Source organism: Prunus dulcis, chromosome 4 (genome assembly GCF_902201215.1).
Source record: "Prunus dulcis chromosome 4, ALMONDv2, whole genome shotgun sequence".
Taxonomy (NCBI): Eukaryota; Viridiplantae; Streptophyta; class Magnoliopsida; order Rosales; family Rosaceae; genus Prunus; species Prunus dulcis.
Genome location: NC_047653.1, coordinates 16526832 through 16538171, shown reverse-complemented (window position 1 = coordinate 16538171; position 11340 = coordinate 16526832). Strand labels below are relative to the sequence as shown.

At 39.1% G+C, this 11340-nt stretch overlaps 1 protein-coding gene and 1 pseudogene across 1 annotated transcript; both read left to right on the top strand.

Moving 5' to 3' along the window:
• Positions 1-211: 211 nt before the first annotated feature.
• On the top strand, positions 212-3952 carry LOC117625513 (annotated as a pseudogene).
• Positions 3953-4678: 726 nt separating this feature from the next.
• On the top strand, positions 4679-5287 carry LOC117625512. The gene has a single exon (XM_034357056.1). The coding sequence runs from the start codon at positions 4679-4681 to the stop codon at positions 5285-5287; it is 609 nt and encodes a 202-aa protein (XP_034212947.1).
• The last annotated feature ends 6053 nt before the right edge of the window (positions 5288-11340 follow it).

Here is an 11340-nt window from a genome sequence, read left to right as displayed (position 1 = left end):
TCAGATGGGAACAATAAAACTACCAACAGAAGTTAAAACTAGATCATGGTGGTAAAAATATCTCGAATATTATATATGTATACTGCCAAGAGAACAGATGTAATGTAGATCTAGATTTGCTATAAAGTTTATATCGCTTGTAGTATTTTGAATCACACACACAGTACCCTAAGAGCTAAGAATTAAGATAGAAAAGAGAGAGAAATAGAAAATGGATGGCGTTGGAGTAGAAGTTAGCAAGAGGCCTCATGCTGTGTGTCTCCCATTCCCAGCTCAAGGTCACATAAGCCCAATGATGAAGTTAGCAAAGCTCCTACATCACAGAGGCTTTCACATAACCTTTATCAACAGTGAGTACAACCACAAACGCATGCTCAAATCCCGAGGCCCCTCCGCCCTCCATGTCTCCCAGGACTTCTGTTTTGAAGCCATCCCCGATGGTCTGCCCCTTACAGATGCTGACGCTACGCAAGACATCCCGTCTCTTTGCGACTCCACAAGCAAGACTTGCTTAGGACCATTTCGCAACCTGCTGGCTAACCCTAGTCTTGACAAGACCCTCCCACCGGTGACCCGTATTGTCTCCGATGGTGTCATGTCATTCGCCATCAAAGCCGGTGAAGATCTTGGAATTCCGGTGGCTCTGTTCTGGACTGCAAGTGCATGCGGCTTCATGGGCTACACGCAGTACCGCCAACTTATTGACAAAGGTCTTACACCACTCAGAGGTACATGTTATGTTACATGAAAAATAAAGGGCACGAATTAATACAGTAAAATTGAAATTTTGTGATATTATTATTTGTATTGGTTTGGTTGTTATATGAAAAGCAATTAAATTAAGGGACTGGCAAACTATTATATTCATCGTTCACCCTCCTTACGACCCAAAAAAAAAAAAAAAAAAGGTTCACCCCCCTTTATTTTTTTAATTATTTATCCATGCAATTTTCATTCCCAAAAGCCTTATGAAAATGAGATTGAAAACTTAAAAAGATAAGATAGGAATTACAGAGAATGATGAGTATTGGAGTACTAAATAACTAACTCTTATGGGGAGGTCCGGACGTTTTTACCATGTGGACGCTATGTGTTTTCTACTCCTCTTCCCTGTTTTCCTCCTTATTTATATTTGCATCCTCACGGTAATAACATACGGATCTGGAGGAGAGAAGAACTGTATATATATATATATGTATACAGTCCCCTTCTATTTGAGGTATCACTCAAATAATTTTATTTGAGAGACATCCTTTAGGGTTTTGTACAAATTTTTTTTCAACGGTCCAAACAATCTATTTTTCAAGTCTACATTCATAGATCATCCTTGTAAAAAATTAGACAAATCGGAACTGTTTCTATATACAATTGTGTCCTACAAAATCAATGAACACGGTGCTTCAAGAAAGCACTAAAATTTCAATAATTCTCGAGTAGTCAAATGATATCGGATTCAAGTGATTTTTTTGTAGAGATGATCTTTGAATGAGTATCTACAAAATATATAGTTTGAATTAGTGAAATATAATATAGAGTGGGCCCTACTAAAGTGTCCCTGAAATAAGCTAATTTGAGGGATCCCTAAATAGAAACTCTATATATATATATATATATATATATTATATATTGCTTTTATTGTTTTCTTGTTAACTTGGGGAGTGATATGGTTCTCATCAAACAAATTATGTGATGCTTTGAAGCCCACTTCGATAATTTGCTGGAAAAGATGGCCATTACAATAAGGTTTACGAAACTATCAGATTGCATCCTTAATTTTTTTTTTTTTTTTTTTGTCACTCGTGGTCCATAAGGTTAGTATGTGTCATCACAAATGGTCTCTGCCGTTAGATTCCGTAAAAAAATCTGTTTGTTTGCTGACATGACATACATATATATCACCAAACATCCCTGAGGTTCACACACTTATCACAAATGGTCCCTACTAATTTTTTTAATTTTTTCATTTAAAATTAAAATTTTAGTTTTCTTTTTAAAATTATTTATAAATGAAAAAACCATTTATAGAAGGATTTTAATCTTGAGGACCATTTATGAACCCTAAACCCTTAGTTTTTTCATTTTTAAATTTTATGAATTTTAAATTATTTTTTAAAAACTCCATTAGTTTGTTGATGTTGCATATATATGGAGCGAACATCTACAATAATATTAGTGTCACATGTATTTAAAATATAATATGTATTTTTAAATAATTTAAAATTCATAAAATTTTAAAAAGAAAACCAAAATTTTATGAATTATGTAAAAAATTAAAAAAAATTTGTAGTGACCATTTGTGATAGGTGAGTGAACCTCAAGGATGTTTTGTGATACATATATATATATATATATATATATATACAGTCCTCTTCTATTGAGGGATCCCTCAAATAATTTTATTTGAGGGACGCCTTTTAGGGTACCCTACCATTTTTTCCCTAATGATCCAAACCATCTATTTTTTAGGTCTTCATTCATAGATCATCCTTACAAAAAATTAGACAAATCGAAAACTGTTTCGACATCCAATTGTGTCTTACAAAATCATTGAACACGGTGCTTAAAAAAAAAACTAAAATTTCAATAACTCAATTGAGTGGTCAAATGATATCTGATTCAAGTGATTTTTTGTAGAGATGATCTTTGAATGAGTATCTACAAAATAGACGGTTTGGATTAGTGAAATACAATCTGGAGTGGGGCCTACAAGGGGTATCTCTCAAATAAGCTTATTTGAGGGATCCCTCAATGAAATCTCTAATAGATATATATATTACGTTAGCAAACTAACGTTGTTTTTGACGGAACCTAATGGCAGGGACCATTTGTGATCACACATAATAACCTTGAGGACCACAAATGACACAAAAAAACATTAAGGATGAAATCTAATAGTTTCATAAACCTTAAGGACGTTTTGTGATAATAAGCCTAAATATTAAGCCCATAAGAAAGAATTCTTATATCTTTGTTATTTTATTTGGGATATAGAAATGGTAAGCAGCTATGACAAATTCTATGTATGCTTTTTCAGGTGAGGCTTCTCTAACAAACGGGTATTTGGACACCATGATAGACTGGATTCCAGGAATGAAGGATATTCGCCTAAGTGATCTCCCAAGCTTTGTACGTACCACAGATCCAGAAGACATGATGCTAAGCTTCGCCATGGGAGAGGTAGAAAGAGCTTCCAAAGCTTCTGCTATCATCGTAAACACTTATGACACATTGGAATATAAAGTGTTGAAGGCTCTTTCTTCAATGTTTCCTCCAATTTACACCATTGGCCCCAATCACTTGCTTGTGAACATGATTGTTCCCCAGAACGCTATATCGTCATCGATCGGTTCCAGCCTTTGGAAAGAAGAGCCTGAGTGCCTATAATGGCTGGATTCCAAGGAACCCGACTCGGTGGTTTATGTTAATTTTGGGAGCATTACTATTATGACAACCCAACAGCTTGTTGAGTTTGCTTGGGGTCTTGCTAATAGCAGAAAGCCCTTTTTGTGGACAATTAGGCCTGACCTTGTGAAGGGTGACACTACTATTCTCCCATCGGAATTTGCCCAAGAAACGAAACAAAGAGGTTTGTTCGTTAGTTGGGCACCACAAGAGGAAGTTCTGAACCACCCATCTATAGGAGGATTCTTGACACACGGTGGCTGGAACTCCACCATTGAGAGCTTGAGTGTGGAGTGCCAACGGTTATATTGAGTGCTGGTTCTCGTGCACTCAATGGGGAGTTGGCTCGGAGATTGATAGCAATGTGAAGAGGGGTGAAGTGGAGAAGCTTGTGGGAGAATTAATGTCGGGTGAGAAAGGGAAAGAGATGAGAAAGTACGCCATGGAGTGGAAGCGAAAGGCAGAGGAAGCTACTGGTCCAAGAGGTTCTTCATTACTGAATTGGGAGAAGTTGGTTAAAGATGTACGACTGCAGCCATCAAAACCCTAGTAGCTAGAGAGATAATCAACCCTGATCCAGGGGTTCTGTGTTGTTATTTACTCACACCTCAGCTTATGTTTTTGTTGACGGGTTTGGGATTCCTTATTAGTATAGGATTCTTAGATATTTAGGTTTGTTTTCTGTTTCAAATAAGGCCCTATTATGTAGGGAGACTTGTTTACTGTTTTTGACTCTTTCCTTATGCACGTTACCACGTTTCTGTTAGTGTGAATCGTGGGCTATATTTCAGCTGTTTGTTAGTTCATGTACGGCTACATAATAGCCAAAGGTTGCTGTTCAATAAGAAGTCATTCAATCCAATTATTTGCTTTCTTGTTCCCATTCTCAACAAACTGGTATCAGAGCCCCTACTAGGCCTGAGGAAAGAAGCCGCAGCTTTTGAGTGATTTCCAAACACACACAGAGAGAGAGAAGAAGATGACCTCCGAAGGAAATTTTGTGCAACCATCCATTCCACGTTTTGATGGTCATTATGACCACTGGAGCATGCTTATGGAAAATTTTCTTCGAAACAAAGAGTTTTGGAGTCTGATTGAAACCGGTTATGAAGAGCTGATGACAAGAGCACGACCTCTATCAAAAGGGCAGCAGAAAGAGTTAGAAGCATTGAAGCTCAAGGACCTCAAGGCCAAGAACTATCTTTTCCAAGCGATAGATAGAACTATTCTGGAGACGATCTTGGAGAAGGATACATCAAAGAAGATCTGGGAGTCCATGAAAAAGAAATATGAAGGCAATGCTAGAGTGAAGCGCTCAACTCTTCAAGCCTTGAGAAGAGACTTTGAAACTCTCGAAATGAAGGTTGGTGAAACAATTACTGATTATTTTGCTAGAGTCATGTCAGTAGCAAACAAGATGAGAGTGTATGGGGAGGCTATGACTGATGTTACAATTTGTGAGAAAATTCTTAGATCCCTCACCGACAAATTTTATTATATAGTCTGTTCGATTGAGGAGTCTAGGGATATGGATGCACTCACTATTGATGAGCTTCAAAGCTCGCTCATTGTGCATGAGCAAAAGTTTCACAGGAGCAGTGGTGTTGAGCAAGCTCTAAAGGTGACAACTGATGAAAGAGTTGGAGGCAGAGGTCGTGGAAGAAGCAATTACAGAGGAAGAGGTCGTGGAAGAGGAGGTCAGGCATTCAACAGAGCTGATGTGGAATGCTTCAAGTGTCACAATCTTGGACATTTCCAGTATGAGTGTCCAAAGTGGGATAAGGAGGCAAATTACACAGAAGTGAATGAAGAGGATGAGATGCTTTTGATGTCATATGTTGAATCACATGAGGTGAAACGGAATGATGCATGGTTCCTTGACTAGGGGTGTTCCAATCATATGTGTGGAAATCGAGGTATGTTCACCAATCTAGATGAGAGCTTTCTACATTCAGTTAAATTGGGAAACAATAGTAGGATAAATGTGGTTGGAAAGGGAAATGTGAAGCTGCTATTGAATGGAGTTAACCATGTTGTCCATGAAGTGTACTATGTTCCAGAGCTCAAGAATAATCTCTTGAGCATAGGACAACTTCAAGAAAGAGGCTTAGCGATATTGATTAAAGGGGGAGTCTGTAAAATCTATCATCCGATGAAGGGCTTGACTATTCAGATTGCGATGAGTGTAAATAGAATGTTTATACTGCTAGCTTAGACTCCAGTCCCTACAAATGCTCAGCCAGAAAGATGTCTTCATACAAGCTCTCAAGATCTCTCTTCCCTTTGGCATCGACGATATGGCCACTTGAGTCACAAAGGTTTGAGAACCTTGCAAAACAAGAAGATGGTTCATGGACTTCCTCAGTTTCAAGCTTCAAACACAACATGCACGGATTGCATTAATGGCAAACAGCACCGAGATGACATACCAAAGATAAGTACGTGGAGAGCAAGTCAGCCATTAGAGCTCATTCATGCAGACATTTGCGGGCCTATTTCCCCAATATCCAATAGTGGCAAAAGGTACACATTATGTTTTATTGATGATTATAGTCATAAATCATGGGTATATCTGTTGACAGCAAAGTGTGAGGCACTGAATTGCTTCAAGCTTTTCAAAAAGATGGTGGAGAAAGAGAAAGGACTATTTGTCAAGTGCTTGCGGACAGATAGAGGGGGTGAATTCACTTCAAATGACTTCAATGATTTTTGCAAACAAAGTGGAATCAAGAGACAATTAACCACTGCATATACACCACAACAAAACGGCGTAGCTATGAGGAAAAATCGAACCGTGATGAATGTGGTCCGTTCTGTGTTGTCTGATAAGAAGATTCCGAAAAGATTTTGGCCGTAGGCTGTGAATTGGACTTTCTATGTTCTGAATAGGTGCCCGACATTGGTAGTGAAGAATGTAACACCACAAGAGGCATGGAGTGGAGTAAAGCCCTCAGTTGAGCATTTTCGGGTCTTTGGATGCCTAACTCATGTTCACATTCCAGATGCAAGAAGAGGTAAATTAGATAATAAAAGTTTTTCTTGTGTCTTACTGGGAGTTAGTGAGGAGTCCAAGGGGTATAGATTGTTTGATCCTATAGCTAGAAAAATTGTTGTGAGTAGAGATGTTATTTTTGAGGAAGAAAAATAGTGGGATTGGGGAGTGAATTATGAGGCGCAAATCTTGTTAGACTTGGAGTGGGGAGAGAATGAAGAAAACAATGAGGGTGAAGAGAGGGTGAGTGAAAATGGAGATGAAGATGGGAATGGTGATAGAGGGGAAATAAGTGAGAGTAAGGGCAGTGAAGAAGCACGGGGTAGAGAAGTAGGAAATCCTAATGGGCCTGATGAGAATGAAGGGAGAGTGAGACGTCCTCCTCCTTATTTGAATGATTATGTTAGTGGAGAAGGTTTGAGTGAAGATGAGGCACACATGGCACAAGTTGTGGCAACTGAAGATCCTTTTCATTTTGAAGGAGCAGCGAGGAATGTAAAGTGGAGACAAGCTATGGACAATGAGATCAAGTCCATTGAAAAGAACAAGACATGGACATTAACTGAGTTGCCTCCTGGAGCTAAAAAGATCGGTGTCAAGTGGGTTTACAAGACCAAGTACAGTGAACATGGGGAGATTGACAAGCATAAGGCACGCTTAGTAGCCAAAGGCTACTCACAGAAGCACGGCATAGACTACACAGAGGTCTTTGCACCAGTGGCAAGGATGGACAAGGTGAGAACGATCATTGCTTTGGCAGCACAAAATGGTTGGAGGATTTTTCAGTTGGATGTCAAGTCAGCATTCCTTCATGGAGAGCTAAGTGAAAATGTTTACGTTGAGCAACCAAGAGGTTACGAGAAGAAAGGCAAGGAGCATTTGGTCTACAAGCTACACAAGGCTTTGTATGGATTAAAACTAGCTCCACGAGCTTGGTTTAGTCAGATCGAAGCACATTTCATCAATAAAGGCTTCCAGAGGTGTGACAGTGAGCAAACTTTGTTTACAAAGAGGAACAGAGAAGGAAAGATTATCATTGTAAGTATCTATGTTGATGATTTAATTTTTATTGGTGATGATGAGGATATGATGTCTGAGTTCAAGAGTTCTATGTTAAGAGAATTTGATATGTCTGATTTGGGAAGCATGAGATTTTTCCTTGGCATCGAAGTACTTCAAAGAGCAGATGGTATCTTTATATGTCAAAAAAGGTATGCACTGGAAATTCTGAAAAGATTTGGGATGCTGGAAAGCAATGAGGTGAATAGTCCGATTATTCCAGGCTTTAAGATCAGTAAGGATGAAGACGGAATCACTGTGGATGAGACATACTTCAAGCAATTGGTGGGAAGCTTGATGTACCTTACTGCCACGAGACCAGACATGATGTTTGTCACCATCCTCATAAGCAAGTATATGGAAAAACCAATTGAGCTTCATCTACAAGCTGCGAAGAGAGCTCTTCGATATCTAAAGGGGACTGTGAATTATGGCATCCATTACAAGAGAGGTGGAGATGGTAAATTGCTTGCTTTCACGAATAGTGATTATGCAGGAGATATGGAAGATAGGAAGAGTACAAGTGGCTATGTGTTCTTACTAAGTTCTGGTGTTGTGTCATGGGGTTCGAAAAAATAGGAAATTGTTACGCTATCTACTACGGAAGCAGAGTTTGTAGCAGCTGCAGTGTGTGCGTGTCAAGCAATTTGGATGAAAAGGGTATTGAAGGAGCTCGGACATGGTGATGAAGTCTGTACTTATATCAAGTGTGATAATAGCTCAACCATTAAGCTTTCAAAGAATCCTGTGATGCATGGTCGCAGCAAACATATCGATGTAAGGTACCACTTCTTGAGGAATCTTACAAAGGAGGGTTCGATTCCTTTGGTTCATTGTGGGAGTGATGATCAAGTGGTAGATGTAATGACCAAACCACTGAAGGTTGATGCGTTTCAGAAGCTTCGGAGTCTGTTGGGAGTTTGTGAAATTGCTGATGTAAACTAAATGCTTGATGGCAATTAGTTTAAGGGAGGGAATGATGGGTTTGGGATTCCTTATTAGTATAGGATTCTCAGATATTTAGGTTTGTTTTCTGTTTCAAATAAGTCCCTATTATGTAGGGAGACTTGTTTACTGTTTTTGACTCTTTCCTTATGCACGTTACCACGTTTCTGTTACTGTGAATCGTGGGCTGTATTTTAGCTGTTTGTTAGTTCATGTAAGGCTATATAATAGCCAAAGGTTGCTGTTCAATAAGAAGTCATTCAATCCAATTATTTGCTTTCTTGTTCCCATTCTCAACATTTGTTTTATTATTATTGTGGAATCAAATTTTTTTTTTTCATTTTTTATCAATGGCTGAGGGCTTTGAACTCTGCAATTTATTTTATAGAAAAGTAGTGTGTGCTCCCGTACTTATAAATCAGTGACAAGTATTGCCATCCATAATCTTCGATGACCTTATGTCTGAACCAATACATGGCCCCCAACTTGAGCCCACTTTTCCCGATATTTTAAGCAGTTTGCTACAATAATTGTTTGGGTAAATTACTCAAATGGTCTTCAAACTTATACTCGATTTACATTTTGGTCCCTCAATTAAATTATTCGTTCAAATGGTCCATCAACTCTATATTATTCACTCCATTGGTCCTACCATTGCATTTTGTTAATATTTCCGTTAAATATGAGGGCAAATTGGGCATTATTTACCCTAAAATTAGGTTAAATCTAATAGAAAATTAGACGGTAGGACCACGGGAGAGAATAATATAGAGTTGATGGACCATTTGAACGAATAATTTAGTTGAGAGACCAAAATGTAAATCATGTATAGGCTTGGGTAATTTACCCTAACTGTTTTGGCTCTTCATTGTTTAGTGTATCAAAAGATCAAAAGGCATCTCTCAAAACAAAACAAAAAACAAAAGCTCAAAAGGCCAATATATCAACGAAGACTTGATTAGGATACTTGTTGGAGTTTGAAAGCAAATAAAGTATTTTTGTCCCACAATGAAAGTTCACAGTTTTGCTAAAGTCTTTAACGAAACATGCTTGAGCGGGTTTTCTGTAGCAGAAAGTGCTTGAGCAGGTTATTTTTAATATAAATATACAATTTCGTCTTTGTATTTAATAGAACAAAATTGACGGCAGGACCATTGCCAATATGCAAGCCTCTACCATGAATTAAAGTCAATGTTCTCTTATTTTACTGTATTAGTTCATTCATGCAGTTTGTATTATTTGTTGTTTTATATAAATATTGTTCACTGCGTTAATGTTTGTGCAAATAATCTCACGGGAGAATATTTGCTTCTAGATCCTTCAACCTTTGATCTTCCTTCTCTCTCTTCCTCGATTCCTGTAAAAAAGACTGGAGTAAATAGACCACACCCGGGGGGTGTTGGCCAAAGGCCCTCCGATGCCTAAGTTAATTCGAGTGTTTGTTGGAAAACAATAGCTAAGCAAAGGGTACGGAGTTGTATGTATGGTGTAACCCGGGTGGCCGGAGCCGTGTGTGGTGGCCAGAGCCGTGTGGAGAAAATATGGAGAGTGGAGAGGGAGAGAGAGCTTCAGGTATTTTTCTCGGGTATAAGGAGTAGGTTTTTTGAAGTACCTTGAATGATGAATGAGGTCGTCTATTTATAGGAGCCTCGAGGCTAGGGTTTCGTAGGGATCGAGTCGGCTTTGATAATATCCGAATTAAATATATTATCTCTTAAGAAGATAATATCTGAATTAAATGATATTATCTTCTCTTTATTAGGATAATATCTTAATTAATGATATTATCTCTTTAAATAAAGATAATATTATATTAATTAAGATATTTATCCCAATTAATTAATTAGCCAGATAAACTGGTTTAATTAATTAATTTAAGAGATAATCTTCTTTTCCATGTGGCGTGCCCTGATTGGAGACGAAAATATATGCTCCCACAAAAGCCCCCAGCTTCTGCATGGCGCTTGTGTGGCATGTAGGAGATGAAATTATTTTTTTCGGGCTCTCCAACTGTGTCTGGGCTTTATTATGTGAGTTGGACTCCTTCACAGATCGGATTCCCAATTGGTGTAGGCTTCTGACTGTTGTTGGAGTTGGATTCCCAGTAGGAATGAGCTTGTGATTCCTTCTTGACCCGGGTTGTCCAACCTGTATAAATACAGGGTTTCTCTTCACTCTTTCTCACATCGCAAACTTAACTTCTCTACCTTCTGGCTTGAGAAAGATTTTGGAGAATTTGTACTGCTTGTTGAGGAGAGGAGTTGTCGTTCATCCCAAGTAAGTCGAGCTCGTAAAAATATATATGTATGTATATATATATATATATTTTCGATTTTTGGCAGCAAGGAGATGGTCCAGCATGAGTTGCAATTCGTGAGCAATAGTTGACAAATAGCTGAGAAATTTGTGCTGGAATCGAATGGAGCATGAGGCGGATGCTGGTCTTGGAGCTACCTGGCCTGGGCTGGAGCAGATGCGTGCTGGGCCTGAAACAAGAGCATGGAAGAGCCAAGCCCAAGGCAGAAGGAGCCGCTGGGCTTCGGAGTAGAGGCAGAAAAGGCGCTGGGCCTTGCGCGCGAAGGGCTTGCGCTGGGCAAGCAGGCTGCTCATGCTGGGCCGTCAAGCTCGGGCTGGGGCCGAACGCACGTTGGCGAGATGGGCTCAAGCTGGGGGTGTGCGGGGCTTCTCGTGCTGGCCTGCTCGCGCTGGGCCTTAATTAATTAATTAATTTTTTATTTGCTGCTGCCTTTCTCCTTTTTTTTTCTTTTTTTTTTTTTGGATTCAAACTTGTAGAATTTTCTTTTTGCAGCTATCCGTTGACCAACCATGTCTTCCAGAGACGGTAGCAGGGCTCCAAGCTCTTAGGTGCCTTTGTATTTGTGGGGAGGCTCTGTAGTGCCTAGCAAGAAGTTCGTGGCCAACTTGCACCGCGCCACGACCGA

What these genes read in the sequence shown, in the direction of transcription:
- LOC117625512 (XM_034357056.1), top strand. Translation starts at nt 4,679, where the DNA reads ATGAAAAAGAAATATGAAGGCAATGCTAGAGTGAAGCGCTCAACTCTT.